We start from the raw sequence: 27,111 nt of genomic DNA on the forward strand, positions 1-27,111 counted from the left end.
AGAGGCATGGGGCATGTGATTGGTTTCCGGAACAGCAGAGCTATTAGCTTTGTGGCAAAGGCCTAGATCTGGAAAGATTGCATTCATTGTTTTGGGGGAATTGAAGCCTGCCATATGTGTGAAACATTTGTCTGCTTTCCTCTCTGTGATTACAGTCATTTCATTAAATAAAGCAGGAGAGCTACAACGTTTACGATGTAAGCATTCTCATCTGTGGCCTTTTCCTTTAAAGCATCACCTGTCATATTCCTAAAGCTAAGGGCCATCACAGTAACCAAAAGGTCTAATGAAACTGATATTTCTGTCTAAGCTACACTTTTACCAATTTGTACCTCAGAAAGCAAGTGTGAACCTTGTTTAAGCTTTTGTTATTGATGTCATTTTTGTTTGTTGAACAAATATTACCTATTATTAGTACAGGTTGATTTATGATTACTGCATATCTCATGAATGGAAGAAGGTCACTGAGCCAAATTTCAGTATTTTTTTCCTCATACCCTCTTAACAATGAACCTTCCAGCCTGTTCACATATACATACTATCCATAGCTTGCACTACAGAGGGGAAGTTCCTTGCTAGGACGATCCTTAAGAGCCATACAGCCTGGATCTATCAACAGAATGGTGAAAAGTAGACATAAGGGAAGAAAGAGATCATGCAGAATTGAGTAGGTCAAACCTCCACATCCTAGGTAAGCTAATGAGAGAGAATGCACAAGCAGTGGGGACTAATGCAAGCCAACCCAGCTGCCTCAAGTTTCTTTTTGTCTTCTTCTCTCATATGTGGGACTGTGGGAAATATCTGTAAGGCTTGTTTTGGTCTAAGACACAGGAGAGCAAGCAAGCAAGAAAGCAAGAAAGGAAAAAAGCAAGAAAGAAAGCAACCAAGGAAGGAAGGAAATGTTCACACTAAGGGTGGGCATGAATATCTAGGAAAGGAATGTCAAAGAATAATTAGGGTAAGTTGTTCTACCTCTTAAAGCAGAACTGCTGACAACTATGCATGCATGACTATAGAAAGAAATAACTGAAAATAGCTACTCTTGAAGGAGAATACAGGCTTCTCATCTTTATTTTTTGTCAAAACATTTGTTTCCTAGTCTGAACAGGTTTTCACATAGCTGTGAAGATCTAAGCTCTGGTGTAATTAATTTTATTGTGCAGTTTGAGGTACAATGAGTCACTGGACAGTAAGACTGAGGTAGCGGACTGTGCCTTCACAGAGAATTTCTTGTGCTGTTTCATGTCTGTATGTCATGATTTAGCTTTTCCTTCTCTTTGCCATTTGGCTTTTTGCTGATGTGATTTGCAATAGGAACATCACAGCATTGGGAAGGAATCTCACAGGTCAAGTCCAGGCTCCCATTGTCATCAAATATTGTTAGAACAATCATAATTTTGCCACACTTTGCAGTATGAATGACTTGATGGTGTCCAGTCTTAACAAATAGTTATTATTTGTGGAGTGAGAGTCCTGCCAGTTTGAAATGAGTCTGGAATTCTCAACTACAAATGAGGGAAAAAAAGAAGCCAGCTGAATTAAACTAAAAAGACCTAAATGTGATGACATTGCAGCTGTTGCAGTGTGAGAAAACCACTTATCTAGGAGGCAAAATAGTTTAAAGAGGCTGGATGCTTGCAAAAACTCTATTGCTCCACCTGCATAAGGAGTGTGGAAGGTTCTAACAGCTAATGACATAATTTATTGATTTTCTGAGACTAAAGGAGCTACTCTATAGCTAGCAATTTCTGTAAGTCAGCACACAAAATAGTGCTGAGATTGAATGACTTTGCAGGATCACCTGTCCACAAAACCACCAGTGATTGCAAAGCTCTTTTGCTGCCACAGCAGAATTAAATAGAAAGTACCATATTTTTCCAGTATGCAGCTAGCAATTCATCACACCAAAGCAAGGGGCAGAAACTGCTGCAGGAATAACATGGGCTTTTTTGAATGGCACAGATTGTACAGAACCAACTCTGAGCACCATGGTGTGTCTTGGGGGAGATATCAACAACATTCACATGTACTGGGATCTCACTGGGTTCAAAACCCAGCAGCCCCTATTTGTATAAAGACAAAACACTACCATTCCACTGAGCTCCTGGTAACATGTTTGTTATCTAATATTGGAGGAAAAAATAGTCTACCATAGGTGCTTTAAATGTTGCTAATCCTCATTTCAAAATATATGTTAGTGTAGGATAGGCAAACTGAGGCAAGTCCAGACATTGATTTGGGCCTCAGAACACATTAATAATTGCTGAGTCATGGCAGAGAGACCTGCTAAAACTGTCAGGTAGGTGCAGCAGCATCACACAAAAAAACAAGATACAGATTAGGTAGAAGGAGTAAATGGACACTCTGTAAGGGCATCAATTAAGTTCAGAAGACCAGCTGTAAAGGACTTGAATTTTACAATACATAACGAAACCATTTTCAAATGAAGCTTGATCCAAGGTTTGCTGCATCTGTATTTCAAGGCAGAAAAAGTTATGAAAACCAATAAAAGAAGAAAAGTTACAGAAAACCTGGTGCTTCTAAAGCCCCTACTGGGAAAAACATTCTACAGAGCTTTCTAGAAGAATTACCTAAAATTGATACAATATTTGCTAAACCTCTATGTTATGAAATGGAGGGATAAAGACAGGGAGAGAGAATTGGTTTAAATTGCCATGCTTCCAATCATTCCAATGTTTTAAAGAAAATATAAGCTCTACCCCTAAGCAAAAATTGTTGAAACTGTTGGACAATGCAGTTGGCTGATGTCTTTCAGAAGGAAACTGGAATATATTGGGACAGATAAAACTTAAAATTCTATTTGAAAAAGAAGCTTCTTACAAACTCATCCACTGTTCCACACTACTGCAAAAAAGAGGTAGATCACTAGATACAGAAGTATTTCATCTAACTGGAGTAAGATGAAACATTTTAGTTACTGTGGTAGTAATAAAAGCTACCACAACCATCTCCACAATAATTTCAAGAACACCTGTAGCATGGCATAAAAATCACCATCTGTAAGCTGTAGTTAAGGGCATATTTGCCTTATTTCTCAAGGTATACTCAGTCTACTTCCATCTCAAATAGAGACTGAAGAAGATAAGAAGTAGTGTTAAGAAACATTAGCTTACCAAGGTATTTTGCTGTAAAACAGGCTGGTGTTTAGAACAAATGTGCTGCCTTTGCCAGCAAAGAATTCTTTCATTGGTTCCCTTTAGTGTTAAAAACCACTACAGATGGAAACATTAACTTGATATGCATGAAAAATTTATATTGAAGAGCCCCCAAATGCACATCTAAAAGGTTTTGCCACAGGTCACTGTCCTGTCACTTAAATGTTCACACAAACAAGGCAATGGACGTGACCTTTGCTTTTGAAAGCCCAGTTATGCCATTCATGTCTGAGAGTCTCAGTCGATAAAATATCTCAACGTATTTATTATTTTACCATTTGAAGCAGAAGATAACAGTAAGCAAGTAGCAAAAAGGACAGTCTGTGTTTTACTACAGGATGAGTAAAACCCCAAGAAAATTTGGAATAATTAATTCCTCTTTAAATAACAGACTGTAGTACAAAAAAGGATTCATTTGTAACTCCCTGGTGGCCACAGAGAACCATCACATAGTATTTTCATAAAATACTCAACTCCACAGGAGGAGCTGTTACAGTTTCTGTAACAAAATCGTACTAAGTTCTCAGAATCGTACAAAGAAGAGGTGAGCCTATCTTACCACAGGAGACAAAAAGAGCTCAGAGAACTTAATGCTGCCACAGACAGACTTGATGTCTACAAATACACTAGAGGAAAGAGAAACACCAAAGAAAGCCCAGAGATCAGCACTGGCAAAATCACAAATATACATTGGTAGTCTACAACCTAATATAAATTTTCTTATAAGGCCAGGGAAAATACTTATTAATTAGCACTCAGTAAGTTTGTGATAGCGAATATAGTAGCTGTAATTCAATGACTAGAAGTCGCCTCCAGTCTGATATTATTCATCAGTATCAGCCTTCCCTTGAAAACTCTTTTCAACACAATTCCCTTCCCCTTTTTGTGTGGTCATATGTCTGTTGCAGTCAAGATTTGTCTCACTTACTACTTGCAACTACTGACAACCCCACTCCTTTCCAGGGCCTCTGATTTTACAGTGATTCAATATTCCCTTTGTTAAGTTCAAGTTTATAAAAGGGATATTAACAGGCTTAAATCCATGGGTTCAAGTCCCTCAATTAATTGTTCCTCAAAAAAACCTTATGATTGTCATTGATTTTATTCATTGATTTAACTGTGTAATTCAAGTACAATAATATAAAACAGGTAAACTGAGGCAACACCTGATATTTATTTCTGAAATGTTAGTAGATGTATATCATATGTCTACACAGTTCTACATACAAATATTTATGGCTTAATTTGTTTTAAGATGGCCATACATATATAAGAAAGTTGCTTAAGCTGTGGACACAGCTTTTGTAGTTCAGTTCATAAGAACTCCTGTAAGTACAAGAAAAACTGAGGAGTAATAAGCTGCTCTTTCACAGCATAGAGACTATGTAGGTTCATTAATAAAACTATAGTTAGATTTCAGTAGATGCATGGTCTATATAACCTGAAAAAGCCAATGTGTATTAAATACATCCTGAATTATGATGAAACTGTGAAAAATTGTCTTATTTTATGGATAGCAGCTCCCAAATAGAATGTGGATCACAGTTTTTATCCAAATGACTGTTTGAAATTATTTTTAAAACATCACATTATTGTCCTACCATCCTACCATCCTGCCATAATAATAATAGCAGAAAGTTTGATCCAGATATTTAGCAAGCAAGGTATGATCTGGGTCCAAATGTGCCCAATAACAGCCTGCCAAGCCACACAGCAGCCATTTCCCTGGGTTTATCAAGCCTTGCGAAGCCTCAGTAGAGGACATGCTGCCATCAGATCCATTATTGCCCACACTGCTCAACATCTGTGGTATCATTTGTCACCCTACAGTCACATTGCAACCGTTATTTGAAGCCTTATTGACACATTTACTTTGAGGAGCCAAAGGTCTTTTCAGCAGAGTCCAAAGACAGGTTATTAAGTCAAAACCAAAGTGACATTGTAATATCAGTGAGAAATAAAATGTTATTAAAGTAGAAATTCCACTTTTCACCTTTATGGAATAGCCCACTGTGCACTGGAGTTATGCCAATGGAAAAAAAAAAAACTGCAGATAGATGGGACAGGATTATCTACAACAGAACAACTGAACTTGTACCATTTTTCTCAAACTGCCTGAGTTGTATCCTCATAATATCTCAATAATGACTGAAAAAAATTACTATGAAGAAGGATGCAGTATTTTCAGTATGACAAGGTTGAATGTAACTGCTTTATGGGAAATGAACAGCACCAGATTGGAGTGCGAAATTCTGCAGATGAGTAGCAGATGGCAAATGAAGGCATGTGAATACATGCACCTCATACTAAGTCAGGCTAATTTACTAGAAATTTGTGTTCTGCTTTTACAAGTTTGCATTGGTATCAATTTTCTGTAAGTGTTCATTAAGAGTTAAAGCTGAATCAGATATTGCTTTCATATTGTTTTCCCTCAACTGCAAATATTTGCATATTTTAAAAGCATTGTAATAGAGATTACCATGTTCCAAAGCTCACAGGCATCAGGCAGAGGCACCCTACAGGTGTGGGTGCAAGTGTGTACACATCTACAACCCCATGACATTTAGAAGTCCTGCAAGTAACAACTTTTCTTCATATTGACTTTGCATGCAGAATAAGCACAGTTTTAGCCAGATTGACACCTCATTAATATAACTGTTCCAATACATAATTATTTTTGGATTGTGATTAGAAGAATTCATGATTCGCAATGCACAGTCATTTTAAAGGACCCAGGGTGTTCTTTGGAGCCAAAGACACAACACAATAGTCAGTTAAACAGTCTTCCTTGAGTGTGATTTCTTAATGTGTATCAGAAAAGCACAGAGCTTGGTGTACGTGGGCTCTTACATCCGCATCTGCTTTTATCTTTGGAGTACTTTCAGTCACTGTGAAAAAATTTACAGCTGATGTATATTCAGGACAGAAGCCCAAATGAATGCATTTGGAACAATGTGTTCTTGCTGCCATTCTCATAATGAAATTTGACTTGAATGGGAGCAGTGCTGGGCTCTCCGCAGCTACTGATTATACATGTCAATATTAGACTGTGTTTGACTGATGCTGTATTATGCATAAGAGTATAGCATCATGGTGTTGTTGTGATTCAGCAGGCAACATAATTACATGGATTGCAAGTGAAAATATAGCACTATATATTAATAGCCCATCTCAGCCTTTCCTCATATCTGGACCTTTGTTTACTTAATTAGGAATTATTATAAAGTTAAATGTCTATTTATTTCTCCGGTGGTGGCCTTGTTCCGAATGTACATACACTGAGAAGCCTTTGTTGACATGACTGAGCAGGATATCGTATTTTATTTCATTTACTTTGGGGACTTCTGACACCAATTACCAGCGTGCTTGCAGTCCCAATAGCACTGAAAAAATCTAATAGCAATATGATCTTAGAATAACAGCCATGTGTTGCTCTTGCATGAAGAAGAAACACTGCCACACTGATCTGGTAGAATCCAGGAGGCCAAGATACACTCCTCTGTAATTTCAGGTAAAGGACACTGATTCTTTTTTGGTCAGAATTACATTTTTAACAGGATATTAGAAAATATTTCCCACCTTGTATCCACAGCAGTATGATAGGAATATGTGAAAAATTGTTATCAATGTCTGCAAACAATAAGCTTAGCTAGTACAAGTGTTATTACTATCTCAGGTAGTATCAGTCTTATGTATTTATCCTTAAAATAAGGAAACAATCCTAGTCTCAGTTCATAAATGTGGAAAGCTGGCACAGAGATATCTAGTGGCCATCCTAATTCCACAGAGAAAGAATGTGGGGAAAAAAGGAAATAATGCCTGAGCTCTGAACTCAAGCCATATTAGAATCTCTCTTCTCAGAAAGAATAGAAACCTATTTTTGCCATACAATTACTAGGATTTAACCTAGATTTTAAAAGTCCTCAATCAATAGCAGGATTTCTCATTCGACTTCACACTTCATTATAGGTATGAAATGCTTTGGACTTTGAACTTGAGGTTCAAAATGAGTAACTAAATTTTAACAGTTTTCTCCAATGCAAGACCCTTCATGTTCTCACAAGACAAAAAAAAATGCTTTTCCAGTTTAAATATCTAAGCCCTAACAGGACAAAATAGTCTCAGGCTGGAGCAGGTCATCTGAATCAACCTGGGTGCTATGAAGCTTCCAGACAGGCATTCGACAACAGTGAGTTAATAGTAGAAATACAAGAGAGATTATTTCATGGGCAAATGCAACAAGTGTCTTGTGATTCAGCCACAAAGATACATGGTCCTTGGCAAAGCAATCTCATGGAAACCGATGTATTAGGAGTAGGTAATGATTGACTTGCTGTTTACAGAGGGCTTCATTTAGCCTTTCCTGCTGTCTGTACTTTGTCTTTCAGGCATTACAAACAGTGGCAACTTTCCTATGTTATAATTACATATTTGTAGATGTAGTTTCAGAAATTCACAAGAACCTGCAAATAAAAACAATAAATAAATAATAAAAATAAATACTAGAAATATAAAAATTTTTTAAAAATCTTTCTTTTTATAAAGATGTTCCATATACCCTACATTTTCAAAAGAAAGGAAGCACCTTCACAGCATTACTATGTTTCATTTACTGTTATTAACTTCAGGAGAAATCCATTAATGGACATCTCCAAGTACAAAGTACGTAACAGATATAGCAACAGAACCACGGTGGTTCATCTAAAACCTCAGTGATACTTGGTAGATTTTTAGTTAGAACTATCCTATATTCACAGCAGTTGTATTGAGAACAGTCTGAGCTCTGATCTGCAAACAGTCTGTCCTATGTTTTTCAAAGACTTTTTAAAATCATTGCTGAGTTTAGAGTAATATGAGGATGTTTTCCACCAGGAAATTATATGTTTTCAGTACTAAGGAGGCATTTTCTTTCTTTGAGTTTTCACATTTATTGTTAGTATAAAAATTGCAATCTTTGAATTCCATGATATATTAAATTTGAGATTTCTAAACTGAATATAAAAACAGAACTAGAGAGAGAGAATAAATGGGAATTGAAAGGAGCCTGGAGGAGGGTAGCAAAGATGTACAAGCTTTCTGCAACATATCAAACAAAAAAAGGAGGGAAAATCATAGAATATACTGAGTTGGAAGGGACCAATCAGGATCATCAAGCCCAACTCAAAAAGAAAATAGGAATTAGGAACAACTGGAAATTAGTAACTCACAGCTGGCTAAAATAATAAATTCCTTTGTTTTCACTGAGGTTTATTCTAATGAGAGTAATGTAGGGTTTGAGTATGCAGTGGGAGAAGAGCCACAACAGAAAGTTAGTGCTCTGCCAGCAAGTTTTCTTCCTTTGGTACCTGTTAGATTTGCTGTGTGTCTGAGGGACTGCATCCCACCCTGCCCGGGGGCACAGCCTCCTCATGCCTGAATCCAGGGCTCCCTCACCAACCACAAGGATCACACAGCTAATCCCACCCCACAGGCTGCCTGGGTGTCTCAGCCTGCCCTGCTGCAGCACATGGGTGTCCCTCCCAGTCCTGTGCCCTATGTGAAGTGCAGTGAGTCCCGCTGCCCACTGCGCTCCAGCCATCAGCACTTGACCTGGTGAGGATGCTGTCAGGGCAAGGTGGGGAGGGGTGTGCAGTGTCCACAGTGGTTTCATGGGCTCTCCCTGTCCATGGGAGTCCCAACACAGCTTCAGGCTGAGTTTTATGTAACAGTATTTCTTTTACAGACATTAAAAGTTCCTAAGAAGGCAACGTATGTACAGCGAAGCTGTGACCTTATCTCTTCATGCCTTCACACCTCCTGTAAAACTGCAACTAAAAGAGAAGAATCCAGCTGACAAAGGAGCTGTCTCTTCCTCTGCCTATTCCTCTTCCCTCACAGAGATGGCAAAGATGGATGAGCTGATTCTGCCATGGGAAAGGCAGCTATCAGGGCTTGCTTTATGGGAGGTTTCTGGAGGCCTAGAACCTAGCTCTGAGTCTACCTAGCTCTGAGACAACTCAAATACACTGTCCTTGCATCTTGATGTTTTCCATTAGTTCCCTCATTACACACAGTAGAAGACCATATACGTGGTATCCAATAAAACAATATCAAGCACAGTCTAAGAGTCATGATTGCAACACAAATAACTGACAGAAGACAGAAAATTGAGACCAACTGTAAATATGTAACAATAATAACCAATAATATTAAAAATAAACTGTGGAAATTGCACGATTAAAAGCTTGGATAGACATGGACAGATGCAACTTCCAAAAATCATGGCTGCAGTTAGAAAGAAATAATTTAATACACCAAAACACCTCTAGAGACAAAGTACAATAAAAGTTAGCAAATAGGAGTATTTGTTCCATTTTAGCAATGGAAAATATTTGGGGCCACTTTAGGAGCAAGTAAGATGGGGGATGGCAGTGACAGAAATATTTCTTCTTGGCTTGGTGTAGTGTCACTGCACTGTTACTCCATTTTTAAAACTCCATACAGTGGTACTGAGAAAAATAAGATAAATTAATGTATTATTGGATTTTTTTACACTTTTCACTTCCTTCAAGCACTATGCCCTCAGCATAGAAATTCAAGTGGGACCAAGGAGCAGTCTGGAGAGAACTGGAGAGGTCTGCTGCACTATAGAGGGGCAGAAGTGAGAACTAGACTCTTGCTTTAGGAGCACTTAGTATTCTTTGAGTGGATGGCTGCAGATAAATTACTATAGTAGTACCATTCATGTATTTTTTATTTGAAATGCACCCAGCAAATGCCAAGTTGCTGGTACTGTTCACTTGAACAGTCCTAGTATGGAAGTCTTGTCATGCAACATAGGCTGAGGTTTCAGAGCTGGAACTTGAACCCCCCCCAATGTTTGCAGCATCCGTAACACTTGTCTTCTGTCTCATCATGCTCACAACTATTCAAGCATACGTGTTCTCTACACTCACATTATGTCCTAGCACAAGTTGAGCAGCTATTTGCCAAAGCAAACCCTCCATAGTATAGGAGGGTTCTGAAAAGCAAGGATTTATATTCCACAGTGATTAAAAGGCAGGTGTAAAACAAACCCAGTACAGTGAATCTATGCAAACAGGCTATGTACAAGTTACTTACAGGTGCTCAAAGCATAAGAAGCCATGGAAGGAAACAATACATAAAGAAATAAACTGGTAACATTGCAGTAGTGGTGCAATGATTTCAGAGGTCATCAAGATATTGTATAAGGTATTTTGGAGAGAAGAAAATACGCAGTAAAGAAATCAGAGAACCTTTAACTGGTGCACGATTTTTTTAAAGTTTTCAAGATTTTTAAAGTTTTCAAGATTATCTGTTGTCTTGAGGGCTCGAATCGTCCTTGATGAAGAGGACTCAGATGATTGCATGCGGGAGTCAATGCGGTAAAGGGAAAATTTAGGCACCAGAGGACTCCGAGAAAACCCCCGACCTGCCCGGGGCTCCATCAGTGAGCGGGGGGCCGCACTGGCCCCGCGGACGATGCCCTGGCGGCAGGGTCACCGCCGCTGCCGCTGCAGCTCGAGCTGGGGAAAGGGGGAGCCTGGCGGGCCCAGAGGGAACTTCAGGTGGCTGTGGCAAAGTAAGAAAGGTGTCAGCAAGGCTTTAGAAAGCCTGAGAGACACCAGGCGAAGGGCGGGATGACGGGGTCCGCCCGTCACCGCCGTCCCCGCGGGGAGCGGAGGCGGCGGCGCGGGCCCTTCCCACACATTCGGGCAGGGGCGGCCGATGCGGTGAGGCCGCCGCTCCGGTCCGTCACCGCCCCGGCTGCGATGCTCCGGGGCGGATCGGCGCTTCGCCACTCCCCGCAACCCCGCGGGTGGCCCCGCGGAAAGACACCGGGTGCCGCCCCGGGGATCCTGGGCCCCTTCGTCAAGCCCCCACCTCGTCCCCACCCGGGCTCCCCCGGCCCTGGCCGCTGCCCCCACCCCTTCGGCCTCCGCCTTCCCCTCCCCTTCCCCTCCCGGTCCCTCCTCCCCGCCGGCGCCGGCCGTGCAGCCTCGACTGAGGGGCGGCTGCCGCTGCTGCCGGCGGCTCCGGGAAAATGTCCGAGCGCGGCGGCTTCTACCGGCAGGAGCTGAACAAGACGGTGTGGGAGGTGCCCCAGCGCTACCAGAACCTCACCCCCGTCGGCTCCGGCGCCTACGGTTCTGTCTGGTAGGTGCGGGGCGGCGGCAGAGGGGCCGGGAACCGGCAGGTGCAGCCGGCGGGCGGCAGGGACGGACAATGCGGGGCAGGCGGGAGCCCCCGCGCCGCGCCGGGGGTCGTGTGCGGGGAGCAGAGGGGCCGGCGGCGGCGGCAGCGGGGCGGGGGCGTGTCCGCCGGGCACCGGTGTGAGCGGCGCCGGAGCTCCCGCCCCGCTGCCCCGGCCGGCGGCCCCCGCGGGGCCGGGCATGCCGCGCTGTCACCCGGGCAACCGCGCTCGCCGCCGCCCCGGAGCAGCCCCGGTCCGCCCTCCGGCCGCTGCCCCAGGGCCGCCCCCCGGGCTGCCGGCTGCCGCCGGGCCGCTGCTGCTCCCGCCGGAGGGAGAGTTGCCCCGAAGCCGAGAATCCTGCACAGTCATGGCGGTTCCGAGCGGAGAGGACGGGCAGGCGGCGGCGGGGCTGGGGAAGGGGTCCGCCGCTGGCCCGGAGGGCTGCCCGGCGGCCGCAGCCCTTCCAGCCGGGGCTATAGCGGGACATCCCGCGAGGCCCCGGGGCATCCGCGGCGGGGGGGAGAGCTCTGTCCGCCGAGACAATGGGAGCAGCCCCCGGAGCGGGGCAGGCTGAGGGAGAAGCCAGGATGCTCGCCCGGTGCTTTCGGGGGGAGTAAATAGCAAATTAGGACAGATTGCCGCCCAAGGGCTTCGGCGTCTTCAGGATTTAGAAGGGTTTGCCACATGTTGTCTTAAAACGTTTATCTTTCTTTGATGCTTCCTACATCAGGCTTGCACTCTCGGGAACTCCCAGTGCAGGCTGGGCTGTTACTTTAGTATTTGATGCACACTTTACTATGCTTATAAAAGCTTTTGAGTCAATTTTTTGAAATAATAGTGGCGTTTAAGGTTTTTTGAGAAAGAGTCGAGTTTCTTTTGTAAGCTGGGTGAGTGGAAATATGTAAAACAATCCATAATGGGCCTTTAAATGCAAGTACTACTTTAAATAAAAATACTAAAAAAAAATTTCTTTAGAACTTGGGGTTTTGCCGTGCTCTAAGCTCATGCAGTAGTTCCCACTTTTTCTACACAGTCAGGTACCAGAGAACATTTGTGGAATTTTGTGTTAGTTACTTCATTCTCTAGCTCTGTGAAATGTCCAAGTTTGCACATAAACTAGGAATATGCATTTTAAAAAACCTCTAATTATCAGCAGAAACACTCAGAACTGGTCTGAAGTATCTTTGAATTCTTCTCTTTTTTTATTATTTCTAATTTATGCTTGCACCAGGGAGGTCTAGGCCAATACCATGTGAGTGTCGATACCTGCCATTGTAGTTAGCATGTGCTAACTATTCCGAGCAGATGCTGGGAATAGTTCCACAACGACTTAATTTATTTACACTATAAAAATCTTAGTTTGTGAAAGAGAAGAGGAGAAAGTAAACTAAGAGCTGTACGGATATACAGTAGCAGAGTAACTACTTTTGTGTTCCAATTGAAACTGAATTTCTGGTTACTTTCCCTATATATGCTGACATAATTTTGAGGGAAAGACCTACTTTACTGAATTTTATAATGAGATGTCAAGACTTCTGAGAAATTGCAAAGGAAGTGAAAATATGTCGTGATTCACTTGCAGCACAGCTGGTGCTTTGGTTTTTGAAATTGCACAGCCAAGGAAAACCTAGTAATTTTTATCAATTGCAAAGCCTAGGATATGAAGATGTAAAATGGAAACTGGAACATGCTATGAGAAAGGTTTACTCTAAAATAGCCATTTAAAAATAGAATATAGCAATAAAACATTGCTCAATATTAATAGCCTTGTTAACATCAATGAAGTATAAACCCAAACAGAAGCTTGAATGTGAGGAAAAGGTATGCATCTCTCTGAGAAAAGCCATCTATTTTTAGAGTCTATTTAAATTGATTTTTTTTCTGTCTGTGTGCATGTGCTTTACCCAGGAGACGTATGAGATGCAACCATTCCCTTGAGTAATATACTATATTGCTTCTGTGAATAGTTGTACTCCTATTCAGTAAAATATCTAAAAACATATTCAAGTCTTACAGAAACTACTAGAATTAAACAAATTCTTAAGTGCTTTGATGAATAGCAGCCAAGGTCCTGAACTCCAAACGCTGGCTTTGAAATGAGAAGAGTTGTTGTAACAAATTTTTTCTACCTCAGTGAAACTCTTCTCTAGGCCTACCTTTTTCTTTTTTAACAGTAAAGACATTTATTAGACAATTATTTTAACTCTTTCTCAAGCTAAAATTTGGTAAAAGTTTTATTCAAAAAATTTTTGGTGTCCAGCCTTTATAGTTGAATTACCTCTCAGAGAAATCAAAGAGCTGGAGGCACCAGACCTGCTAATTGAGAGTTTTGCAGCATTTAAGTTATATTAAGCCATTTAGATAGAAAGCAAGATACCTTACTTTCACAAGGTAGTCTTAATGTACAACCCTTTCTTTTCAGTTCTAGAGGAAAGTGACTATGTCTCCGGTCAAACTGAGTTTTAAATTCTTGTTCCTTATGGTTCTGCTTTTTAAAATAAGAATTCTAGCTGTGTTTGAGTCTTCCAGCTGTCCCAGTGGTATTGCTTATAAACAGGACCTTTAGCCTGGAGCATCTGTGCTTTCCAGCTGTGTTGCCCTGGTGGTTCCACTGTGGTTTGATACCTGACCACCTTTCCTCTGGGTGGTGGCATTGCTAACTGCTTGAGAAAGAGCTTCATCTTTTTAAAAGACTTCTTATTATACCACCAATTATGTAATATATATAGATTTTTGGTTTCCTGTTCTTTGGATCTTTTTAAAGCCTGTATGCCTCTTTTTATGCCAGCTTTTGTAAACTGTCTTCTAACCTATTTAGTCCTATTTTTGCCTGGGAGGGATTGACGGCATTCTGCAGCATGCTGTCTCTGATCTCTCCAACAAGTTGTTTCCCATTAGCATATTGCAGGCTCCGTGTTCTGCCTTCTTTGGAAAGAACAGACCTTGCAAGATGAACCAAACTGAGTCCAGAGTTTCTTCACAACCATAAACGCCTGCACTGTTTTCTCAGAGTCTGTTGGCATCAACAGTATTTACATTCAATATCTTTTGATTTTAAGACTACGCAATGCCTAACACGACCTCAGGTGACCAAACACATATTTAAGTAGAGACCTGCTAAGTCAGAATATAGTGGCACAGACTTCAGTTCAAAAAAAGCAGGAAAGCAAACCCTGCCTTAAGTAATTTACAACACTTCCAGCATCCCTCTATCCTGTTAACTTTAAGCACATGCTTAAGATTCATAAAGTTTCTGTCCTGGCTAATTTTGGGTAAAAATGGGGGAAGGTGTTTACGCTACAGTTTGTTTTGAGGAAGTAAAAGTGGAAAAATAGAAGCAGAAGGTTCTAATCTTGAAGTTTAACCCCTTCTTTCCTGCCATTCACCCCATTCTGTGCTTCCGGTTAAATAGTACTCGCAAATGTTTTGAGGGCATTAGCTTGCAGTACTAGAACATAACACTGCTGATACCATCCTTTTCACATTGAGGAACTCTAAGAAGATGTTAGGACAACTCAGTATCATGTGAGCATTTTAAAAGCTTCTATAAATTGAATCTAGCTGACAAAGGGAAAAATTCCTTCATCCAAGATTGTATTTGATGTTTTCGGGTTGTTTTGTTTTTTTTTTTTTAAGTATCTGTTTAGTTAGCTGTAGTGATACTAAGTGTATGATTTCAACTGTGAGATCAGGTTACTGGAGTTGTGGTGTGTATCACTGTAGCACTGCATGCTACTTTAAATAGTAAATGCTGAGATAAACTTTTAGAGTGGTAGTACCACACAACTGCTGTATGTAAATACAGCTGGAAACTGAAGATGGTATAGATCTTTACAGGCTAAATGCACAATCCCAGGCACATGTGGATTTTAGTGAACTCCCTGTGGACTACTTTCTGATTAAATATTTTGTTTCCAATATAAATACAGGGGCTGAACTTCATCTTACAAATGGTTATAATCATGGGAAGCTTTTCCCACAACACTGTTAAAATACTGCTGTCCAAGATCTGATAGGAGTTGTCTATTTTTGTTATGTGGCATTCAGAAGGAAAGCACTTACACCTTTCTTTAGTTGTGCAGATATTTACAATGGACCCCTCTAAGCATATTCAAACACTTGCTTGAAAACTGAAATGAAGGCTGATATGAGACCCAGTCTAGGACTCCAGGTAGGACAGCTCTTAAAAGTCAGTATATGTGATAACAATACTTAGAAACAAGGCCTTGAAGGTGAGGTTGCAATGGAGAGGAGAACTAAATAAAAGGGGTTGCACTGTCATTGTTACCAATTAGAAGGAGGATCTTTGCAGCAGTATTGCTGGAGTGAATGGATGAAAATAAGTGAAGCAACAAAAAAATGTTGCAGAGTGAAAAAGACTCTCAGAGGAACATAAAGAAATAGCCATTAGAAATAAAAGCACAGTGGGATTTGCACAGGGATTTAAAGCCAAGGAAGGTCAAGAATTTAGGAATTTTTGTGAAAGGTACTGAAGGAAGACAGAAGGGTGTTTCTGAGCACTGGCTGGGAAGACATAAAATAGGGAGTGTGTTGAGAGTGGTTTTGTGCAAAACTAGGGTGGAATGCAGATTGCTTGTCCTTCTTTTGTCTGGTTTCATCCTGAGTATTTTCCAGCTGTTGGAATAGTGTAGTTAACTGACTTGGGAAAGGAAAGGGAAGCAGGATGGTAATTAGTGGTGTCAAGGTCCCTATTTTAAATGAGAATGTCTAATAAGACTTTTAATGAAGGAGGTGTTTGTGGAGAAGGATGAGAAAGGTTGAGAATTGCTGTGACAGAGATTTCTATGTAAGGTGCTGTCACTAACCTTGTGGAGTAGCTTGGGAGCAGAGTGTGTGAGAAGGGTGATAGAGGTGTTTTTAGGAAAGGTGAAGAAAAGACTAGGTTAAGAAGTAGGGACTTTGTATTATGCAGGTTTTCTTTCACAGGGAATTACTGAGATCTTTTTTAGAGAAAGGGGAGGCATGGGATGGTAGAGAGATGAGAGACATGAGGTGAACCAGTTGTGGCAGAAAGGCAACAAGGGTCACAGAATGGCAGCCTTCTGTGTGGCTGTAAGAATACATTAGCAGAGGGTATTCTCTGCAGGTGTCCTCCGTCCTTACTTCAATATATATATTTTTATGATACTTACCTTCCTGACTACATGAGGCAGCAGTGGCATAGCTGCCTCCTTTCCTGTCCTGCTGTCAGCCGTGATTACAGTTGGGAACACAGTCCCTAGCCCAAAGACCTGAAAGTCTTAGGGCCTGGTTGCTTGCTTCAGTACAGCTTCACAAGGAGCTGTTTGAATTTCAGAACCTATTAGTTGTTTCATACCAAAAATACAATATCATAATTCTGCCCATACAGTCGGGAAGGGGGAGGACATTTCAAACCCCTATGTAACCTGGGAATAAATCACTACCATTTCATATTTTGGCTGTTGTAAAGAGAGGAAACAGGAAATGTGAAGGAGAAGTGGGGGAGGTATAGGAAAAAGAAGGACAAAATATGTGAGATTTTTTTCTGTATGGATTTGTTTAATGTTTTTGAAAGCACTGATATTTATCATGTTAAACTTTATATCCAGATTAACTGCAAGCATTTCTAGCTGAAGCTTCAAAGCCCACAATATATAACTACCTTTCAGTCTTTTTTTTTTACATACTGAGTGGAACACATTTGTCACTAGCAGTGTACTGGCTTAGTGGCAGCTGACTGATACTCTTGTTTACTTACTGACATTAGGCTTAGGCTATGTAGAATACATGATTATTTTAGTATCCGTGAGGTGGTTGCACATGCTGAGGAAGCTAAGAGCTTGTGACCCCAACCTTCTGTATGTTTTTCTCACAACCAGGATTTTAAATACATCATTTCCACTGATATAAGCTGTGCTGTCTGTAGCTTCATCTAAAAAAGTGTGACTGCTCCTCAGTAAAGTTATTTAAATGTTTAAGTCACTGTGGAGGCACAGGAGACAGATCAAAAAATAAAATATGGCTTGTGGATTCAGAGGCTGATACAGCACTTATATGATCAGGTTCCCTTGAATGAAAACTGGTGATGTATTCACATAAACATGTGGAGAGTGATTCTTTTTTAGTATTTTCAATCTCTGCTTAAAACAAAAAAGCAACATACTTTTATGTTGGTTATAGAACAATTACGTTCCATATGTAAGAGATATTTTGTGGGTTTATGTTTAGATTTAGGGGTAAATTAATCTGAGATAATTAACAGTCACTGTACTAAAATCAAAGCCATTGATGCTCAGCATGGTGTGTTGGAATAATACCCAAGTGAGGGGATGTAATTTTTACTGTACAATAACCTGTCATCATCAACCAAGTGGGGTTTTTTGTCTAATGAGAAGATTAACATCTCATTTCAGAGCCTCCCATTACATCCTCATGCTGTTTTTTCTTGCCACCATCTAATTTTTCTTTATGGTTTCCTTTTGATGCACATATATGTTGTGATTTGTACGGTTTTGCAAACAAACCTTACAGCTAGCTCTTAGGGAGTGAAAACCATCAACATGAACTTGCAAAACAGTAACTAAACATTTATAAAGAAGAAACAATTTAACCATTTCCTGGGTTTACTTTTCTGCCTTACTTAAAATGTCTGTGGGCAGCTGTTTTTTGTTCTCTTCCTTCACTGCCAATAGCTGATACGGTCCATTTGCCAGTATTGGATGGATGCTGTGTGTGCTTTTTTCATGAGTACTCCATATCTCCAAAAAATGTATGTTTTTATTTAAATTAAAAATAAATTAAAATTTGTATTTTAAAGAAGAAGAACAAGATAGGTAAATCCTAGAAGACAAAGCTCACAAACTAAACCTTGCAAATAAAAAATAAAATCCATGTTGTTCATGTGATGACTTTCTTTCACTTACATGACATTTTTGAGAAGTGCAAGAAAGGGTTGTTATTCACTGCAGTTCTAGGAACCCAAATTGCATGAAATTACTAGAAAATGTCCCAGGGCAGTGTCCCTGTGGTCCCTCTTTTCTATCTTACTTGCCAGTCCATGGTGCCATAAGGGCTGCCTCCATCAGTAATGAGATTCTCTGTGTTGACCCTTCTTCAGTTCTTTTCCCTTCAATTCCTGCTCACATAGACCCTTCTGCTTTTTTTTTTTTTTTTTTTTCTCGGAAACTTAGGATCTTACAAATTAAGAGGACATCTGTCCACAAGGAAGTTCATGTCTCCTCCAGTGGAAGGAGTCAGTGGGTACTTGAAAGAGTGCTGAGGTCTGCAGATAAGAATTCAAACTTGTGAACTTGTACTTTGAGCATGAATTGTATTTTGGGGGTTTTTCTTTATTTTTGTTGTCTTTCTCTTAACAGTTACATGCAATGTGGAATTTTTTGCATGTTTTGGAGGAATGTGACCCAGTAAAGGAAAGAAACTCATGCTGCAGTGAAAGAAACAAAAATAGAATCCCGGAACAATATGGGGAAACATCAGACCCAATGCCACTGTCACATGTGCTGTGTCTAGCATTCTCTCCAAGTTTTAGTATAGTGTGTCTAGCCAATTGTCAAACTTCTGATGATGTAAAGGTAACAGCCTTGCAAGCTAAGACACTGAATTATATTTTTTAAAAATCTGAAAAGTTAATCTTCTGGTTTTTGCACCTTACCCCAAATCAGTTGCTTAGATTGCATATACCTAAATAATTTGTACAGCTATAATGCTTCTGAAAGACTTTGTAGACAATCAAAATCTTGTGGTTATCCAGAGTGATGGGAAGGAATATTGATGGGGATGGAATATTGTCTGACACAGGTAACCTACAGCAAATGGGAATGTTGCTGGAGACATCACACTGGCATCATGTACAACCAGCTTTGGATCATGCCTTCATTTTGCATCAGCTACGTCTGAGCTGGCTCCAGGAATGAAGAAAACTCATAGACTGAACGCTGCATTCAAGATGAACTTTTTCCAGGCACTGTGGGTAGTGCTGTGCCCAGCTAGTAAGCTTCTCTGAGCCCAAAGCGTTAGGAATTTCAGGGACTGGCTGTAGTTCAAGGGGACCAGCTGATCCTGGGAAGGATTCTTCCTGCATTGAATACTGGAGTTTACTAAATTGGATACAATTTGGCTCCATGTGTGGTTTTTAAGATCAGGCTCCTACAAACAGCCCTCCAGCTGCTGAAGCAAATTTGATCCCAAAGACTAAGTAGCCACAGGTGAATAGTGTGCTTCTAGTCCCAAAATCCCTGAGGGTTCTGAGCAGGCTGCACACATGAATGGCCTGTCTGTCCAGTTTTACTGCTCTGCAACCATAGAGGATAGACTCCATGGATGCTAGAGAAATTACTGTATGTACAGCCATATTTATAAACATCAGCTACCAAAATCCATATCTCATCAAAAGTTATAAAGTTATCTTGAGGCTGTTAAAATCCCATGCTTTCTGCCTCTTGAGTTTTTGGACTGCAGTAGCTTCCTATGTTCAAACTTTTCTCTGAAATCTTAAGAACTGGGAAAATGTGCATATAACTAAAAATTGATTTTTCATCTAGTGGAACTTCAATAGAATCATTAAATATAGGAGTTGACAACACTAAAAAGGTGAGTCTAATTTAAGCAATGATTGAAAATCACACTAAACCAAAGTCTCTAATCTGTGTGAAAATTATGCCATCCCAGCAGAGTAATGGCTTTTTATCCTTGATCTTGAAAAGGAGAGACAGCAAAAAATGTGTCATAACTCTGATGGGTTCTGGGTCAAGAGTGATCATATCTGAAAAAGCTATTGCTATGATTGTTACAAAGTTGTTTCTTGTTAACTAAAAAGATAGTGGTAATTCTATTTCTTTTTAAATTATGATAGAAATTCTGTCTAGAGTAGTGTTATTTGGCATTATGATTAAATTTTATTATACTTTGTTTCAGTTGTTAAATTCTTATGTCAACACATAAAGTTTACTTTTTCTTTCTGAGGTGGAGGTGGACAGAAGTGAGCAGGCAGCAGTATGGCACTTAGTTGCCAGCTGTGGTTAAACCATGACAATAGGCCTCTAACCCATTTCTTCCCTGTTAAATCAAAATAGTTAACAGCACGGATTTGGGAATTTTTTAAAAAGCAATTTTTAGTCATTTTAATCATAGTGGTTACAGGCCCCAAGGAAGGATTTACAGGTGCCAAGCACAGGTGTGCCTATATTTTTGCTTTGACTGGAACCAGAGATGTCCTCTCCAGGGACTACACTGAAAGCTGAGCATTCATGGGGAAAGCACAAAGAAAGGGAAACAGCTCCTGCCACCTAATAGTTTACTCAGTGGCTGATGAGGGATTCAGGGGACAAACCAGATTGTAGCTACGATGATATAATAGCAAGACAGAGAAATCTAGTCTAAAAATATGCTCAAGGAGGCAGTAGAAGAGATCACATATGCAAGTCCTCCTTGAATCTGACAAACAAGACAGTTCGAACAACATTAAACATATTTTTGAATGCTTTACCTTTAATAATTTGAGTTATGATGATGGTAAACCAGGCAAGGAAGTAGTCTGAAGGCATTAGCTCTGATTATAAATTGGTATGGTTAGTTGAGTGTGGGGGCACTCATTTAAACCAAGTTAGTCCCTGGCCTGTGCAGCTTCAATTAATGATTTCCTGTTGGAGGTCTCAGGACTCAACTTTCCTTTCCCTTTTTTCTTTTCCCTTTTCCTTCTCGTTCCTTATGTAATTCCATCTTTGGCCTAAAAAGCTGCTGTCATAAGAATTACTGAAGCTAAAAAGATTTTGCTTTGTACCATCTGAAAGCTTTGCAGCCTTGAGTCGTATAGAAGATAAAAAGCAATTAATCTTAAAGATCAGTGGTTTTTAAACCACTGAAACTCACATTTGAACTTAGAATTGGGAAGAGAGTGATGTTTATCGTGATAACAGGCTTAAAATCTAATTCTTCCTAGCCTTCCTGTATTATGTGTACAGTATTTCACAGACTGGTGCAAGCATGAGTGGGAAGGCTTGTGAATTACCAGAAAAGCTGTGATGTTAAGCAAACTGCTGTTTTGAGCAATGTTATTTATTTACCTAGATAAACATTTCCTTTCCCCCAAAAATTGGAAAGACTGTAGACAGTGGGCGTTTGTGAGACTTGGTAGTGTTCTCCAGTGGCTTTGTTGCCCATGGCTAAACACAGGGCAGTTACATCTAATCTTTGTTATATTAGAAGCTAAGCACTGGCTTCCTTTTTATTTCTTTAGATTTATTTGTGTAACTTTCATGTTGTCCTTGTGGCTGGTCATGTGGAATTTAAGATATTTCTGTTGTCAGTTCTTCTCACACTGTTCATTCCTTGAGCTGCTCCATGTAATTAAGCCACACAGCATCCTCGTATCCAGAACAACTGTCCCTGCCCCACTGTTGGAATGAGTTTCTCTGTTGTATCCCTTCCATCCACTCATCAAGTGATACCAGTCTTCTTCTTCTTCCTATGCATTCATTCTTCTGCTCAGGAAATGCCCTTTCCGAGGTGCTCAGCAAAACCACAGCACTCTACACCTTTAAAACTTGCCAGAAGATCTGCTTCTGTGATGCTTGCAAAAAACCAGCTAAGTAATCTGCTTATCTATATCATTTATCTCATGAGTGACTCCCTCCTTCCACAGAGCCTGCAGGAAACTTGTTGATTAAATCTACTTGCTTCTATTTTGTCTTTATGAAATTCTGGATTGGCCTTATGGAGGTTGGGTTGATTCTAGGACAATCACCTTTTGGATTCCACTGTTCTTCCTACACATTTCTTGATTGTATCCTTTGTTTCTTCAGCTTAGAAAGACCAGCTTATCCTGCAGATAGAGGCTTTGCTCTTCACTTGGCTCTTCATGACTTTAGCATAGCACCAAATATGTGTCAGAGTCCACCTATTTGCAGCTGATTGTAGGCTCGGTGTATTAGTTTGGAAGCTACTCCAATCACCATCAATGTTTTTTGTCTTTAGCAGGTGTAAACACAATGATTGCAATGATTTGTGGGAGTATTTAAAACAATGTGCAGATGAACTTAATAGCATTTTATGTGACTGCTGACTGTTGACATTCTACTCCATGCGTTTTTCATGTTTAATTTTTGTGTTTGTAATTCCAAAAAGTTCTGTAATAAAAAAAAATGTGTGGGAAGGCTCTTGATTTTTTAGCGCTCTCTAGCAAGTACACATAGTGTTATCCAGTCTTTAAACTGAGAATTTCCAGGTATTTTAATTGAACACAATTACTTAATAAATAAGAGTAACAACTAAAAGAATTTTTTTCCTTCTTAAGAGGAGGTTACAAAGAGAATATTTTTATAATTGGACTATGTAGTGTCATGAAGTAATACAGGGATCACTTTTATCCCTGTGCACATATGAGACATCATTTATTTGTGGCTTGTGCTTTCTAATGCCCAAAAGAAAAGAGTGGGTCTCCCTTGCTTGCAAATATTGACTATATATTTAGTGTCCTCTTCAGCAGGGCACCTCCATCTGTGGGACATTAAGCACACACTGTGGATATATGGGCTGGAGTATAAGACGTGCCCGTTCGTCACTTGTTGGGAAAGGCATGGCCATGGTTGTGTTAGCATCCTAACTTGATACCAGTTCGGGGACATTATCGTCTATCAAGCTAATGATTACATAATAATTAATATTCATAGATACAAAGGCAGTGTTCCTCTAATTAGTAAAGGTTCCAATTTGCTCAGTAAGAACAAATTTCAGTTTGAATCCCCATATTCCCTATGAGCCTTGCCTTGGAGCTGGAGGCTGGAGCTGCACAAATGGAGCTAATTGTCTGGTTACTTTGCCTGCCATTTGGGGAAAGGGATGCCTGGGGATAAGTCCTGAACAGTACCATAAGCATTAGTAATTTGCTAGATGGAAAACATGGGACCTGTGTTTGAATACTCAGGAGTTACCTGCTGACTAGCTCCCTGGCAGTCCCTGAGTAGGAGGTGAAAGAGGGTAAAGGAAGGGGTAAGAGCCCTCAGGAGTCTACAAGTTCCTTCAGTGAACTGGTTGAGAGCTTTGCTGTAGAACATGCCATCAATGTGGACTTTTTCTTTCCCTCTTTCAGCTCGGCTTATGATACCAAAACAAGACAGAAGGTGGCAGTGAAAAAGCTTTCAAGACCTTTTCAATCACTTATCCATGCCCGGAGGACCTACCGGGAACTTCGGCTGCTTAAGCACATGAAGCATGAGAATGTAAGTGGAATGAGTTCTTCCCTTTGGATTTCCATTACAAAAGTTTACAATATAGGCTTAATTTCACTTAGGTACAATCTTCTTTAAAAAGGTGTATGCAACTGTCTAGCTACCCAAGATATATGGACCTAGCCACCTTAGGTGTAGTGAAGTCACTGGACTTTAGAAACTTTCAGTAATATGCTGCATTTTTATTTTAAAAATATCTAATTTAATCTTGAAGGTGAGGTTAATGAAACTCAAAGCAAGTCATCATACTCTTCTCTAATAAAGTAATAAAAGTGTTCTATTCACTGCTGTTGAAACATCTTGAAACATCAGCCCAGAAAAAAAAAGACCCTACACCTCAAACCTGCTTTTGCTGAATGTGGATTCTGTTGAGAAATTAGGGGCAGATTAGTCTTGTTGCAATTGACAACAGTGTAATAGCTAAATGAAAGACAGTAGACCTTCAGATCCCACATAACTGATCTAAGTTTGTGTGGTAAAGAGTTGATTTCAGTGGAGGATCCACTTGCTTAAAGGGAGCTTGCTGACTTGAAGCCTGAATAAAATATGGTTGATTGAAAAATATCCCAGAGAAAGAATAAAAAAGTTAACAAAAACAGACCAAAAATACTCATGAAGGTGTGTATAATCTAAAGTATAACAATTGTATAAGGCATGCATCAGCTTTTCTGTAATGAGACATTACTTCTTCTGCCTTTATTTTTTTTTACTCTTTGTAATTAAGATGGCTGAGGTGATACCTTTATAGATCACATACTATGTCAGTTTTCAGTATGACCGTATGTCATATTTTTGTAAGTTTCATCCCAAAAATGTTGAGCACTATCAATACAAATCACATGTTGCTTTATAGGTTTGTAGAAATAAAATGTCACTTCCCCTTCTTTCACCTGACAGGTTATAGGACTGCTTGATGTTTTTACACCTGCAACATCAATAGAAAACTTTAATGAAGTGTAAGTAAAATTTTTTAAATCATTCTGACTAGTTACTAAGTAAGTAAATACCATTCTGCTTTTAAAAAGGAAGAATATACATTTTTAAAAGACTTTTAACCAGAGTCAGCTTTGTAAAAATATTTTTGCAACTTTCCCACAAAAGAGGAGGCAGGGAGATGGACCTCATTTTTGTACTTTTCTAAATGAAAATTTAAACTATTTAAATTAGATTAAAGGTATATGGTAAATTATTTAATGCTGCATAAATGCCATTAAACTTAAAACATTTTCATTTCAATTGTGTGTTTGTAAACCGTAGATTATTTGTTCGTACATAGATGGCAGAGTTCAGGAATGCAGGAAAGTGTTTTGTTAGTTAACTGAGGCAGGGTAAATTTAGGCTAGACTCCTGGCTAACCTAAAACTAGGTCTATTTTGGTGTGACTCAAACATACAATTCATGCTGATTTCCTCTTGGTTTACATAATTATATAAGCTCTTAAGTAAACAACTTAGCAGAAGAAATAGGAATTAACATGTTTTTGTCTCCGTGGAAATTAGTGACCAAACCCCTTTGAGTCTGGGACAAAATTACACAAATGGGAATTGTGTATCACAGATGCATGCTTTTGTTCCAACACTGTATTTGGAAAAGAATCAATGTTTCTGCAAAATTTGTCAAAAAAAATAAAACTTCCAGTTGGAGCAGAGAGGGAAGTTACACAAAGCACTCTTATTTCTACCACTCTAATATTACCCTCCATCATCAGATATTCCAGGGCCTTACAGGCCCTGTAGTTTTGGTGGCTCAGGCTGCCACTTTGAAACTGGGTGAGGCTTCCTCTTCATCAAAAATATGTTTCATGTATCACTGCTGTAATGTGTCATGGAGAAAACAGAGATAAAATCTTCTAATATACTGCAAGTATTTTTCTTTTTCATTATATTAAGTCTCATAGCAGTGATTGCTTTATTAGAACTCACAGCTGATTTAAAGGATATAAAATGTGTTAATAGACAGTGGAAAAGGAACCTACATGGCCTGTGTGGATAATCTTCTAGAAGAATTTATGTTCTGCCATTCTGTGTTCATTTTTTTCCTCACTTCTTCATTTTCACAGATATCTTGTGACAAATTTAATGGGTGCTGACCTGAATAACATTGTGAAGTGCCAGAAGTTAACGGATGATCATATACAGTTTCTCATCTATCAGTTACTTCGAGGTCTTAAGGTACTGTCTGAGTCCAGGAATCTAAATGTTGTAGTAATGAGTCAGCAATCTAAATGTTGTAAGGACTGGTTGGTTGCAATGAACATACTTTAAATGCTTTTTTTTTTTTTTAACATCTTAAAAGTGCACAAATAGTAGCAATCATTTCAGAAATTATCAGATGATTTTTCTAACCAGAAATAAACCCCCAATCCTATCAATGTTTACATGCACAATACATTTGAATACTCCCCTTGAAAGTTAACTTCAGATCAGTGTCTATTTCAGTTCCTATTGCAGGACAATAACATGCTATATGGTGCCTCAAAAATTCTGAAGAATATGAAATGGATAAAGAACAATATGGAAAGTAACTCACATTTGTGCTTTGAAAGATATGAGCCACTTTGAAAAACCACAGTCCTGATTTTTGTAGAGAGCGTCACGTGGGTGAAGAGATAACCAAGTTAGTTGGGTCCTTTGGGAAATACCGGGAAGTAGAAATTTATCCCAGCAATGTACGATGCTGCACACAATCACGTAGGACTTAGTCTGCCTCTAAAGTCATTATTTCCTTTAATCAAATCAGTTAAAATTTATACACTTTAATAACCAGGCAATTGGCAATGAATCTACAGCAAAATTTCTTCCAAAGGAATCAAAATATGTATAACTTTGCTGATGTTTAATAGGTGTCTATAAATAGGAGAAGATGCAGGTAATGCATCCCATTACTAGGTGCTAAGCTTTTTCTCAGGCCAGTATGGATTTTCCCAAGATAAAAGCAAACAGAAAAGAGAGAGATCAGCAGCTTTACTAGCTAACTTAGCAGTAATTGATATTTTAAACACAGAAAATAATATATGTTTGAAAGCAAGCCATGGTAAATACTGGCTCTGAAATATACTTATTACATGATTTTCAGCAAGTCACCTTGTGCCTGAGACAGTAATTCTTATTCATGCATGCAGGCTCCATCACTTTAAGTACAGATTTTAGCGAATAAAAATTGCACAACTGAGCCCTTAATTGCTTTGCCTCATTTATGTGAGTTAATAGCTTAGTTAGGAAGATGGATTCTGGCATTAATTATCCTGCTTGTGGTTTTGAATGTAAGTCTATGTTTTGTCAAATCTAAATAATAGTCAGAATTGTGCTCTAAGTGAATATTAATTTCAGAAATGCACTCAGGTGCTTTTCTGGCTCTGTTTCAAAGGGGAGAGGTTGCTGGTGGCTCCTCTCTTCTGGAATTGAAATTCTTATTAAATTCTCATGTCTCATTAGCAAAAGAACATTTGATCCTATATATGACTGCTTGGTGGCACCAGGAGGGACTGCTGTGGTTGTCTCAGCAGAGCAGGGAC

At 39.7% G+C, this 27,111-nt stretch overlaps 1 protein-coding gene across 2 annotated transcripts in view; it reads left to right on the top strand.

The window, feature by feature from the left end:
• Window positions 1-10,642: 10,642 nt before the first annotated feature.
• The window catches only part of MAPK11 (mitogen-activated protein kinase 11), a 29,865-nt gene continuing 13,396 nt past the window's right edge, over window positions 10,643-27,111 (top strand). The window contains exons 1-4 of one of the 2 annotated variants that reach the window (XM_053942098.1): window positions 10,643-10,758; window positions 23,459-23,588; window positions 24,495-24,553; window positions 25,657-25,768. In XM_053942098.1, the coding sequence (XP_053798073.1) occupies window positions 23,574-23,588; window positions 24,495-24,553; window positions 25,657-25,768 (186 nt within the window). In that variant the 5' untranslated portion in view covers window positions 10,643-10,758; window positions 23,459-23,573. Of the gene's footprint in view, window positions 10,759-10,901; window positions 11,334-23,458; window positions 23,589-24,494; window positions 24,554-25,656; window positions 25,769-27,111 lie in introns of those variants that run through there. The other variant, XM_053942097.1, reaches the window with a different exon arrangement.

The sequence above is a fragment of the Vidua chalybeata genome, chromosome 5 (genome assembly GCF_026979565.1).
Source record: "Vidua chalybeata isolate OUT-0048 chromosome 5, bVidCha1 merged haplotype, whole genome shotgun sequence".
Lineage (NCBI taxonomy): Eukaryota > Metazoa > Chordata > Aves > Passeriformes > Viduidae > Vidua > Vidua chalybeata.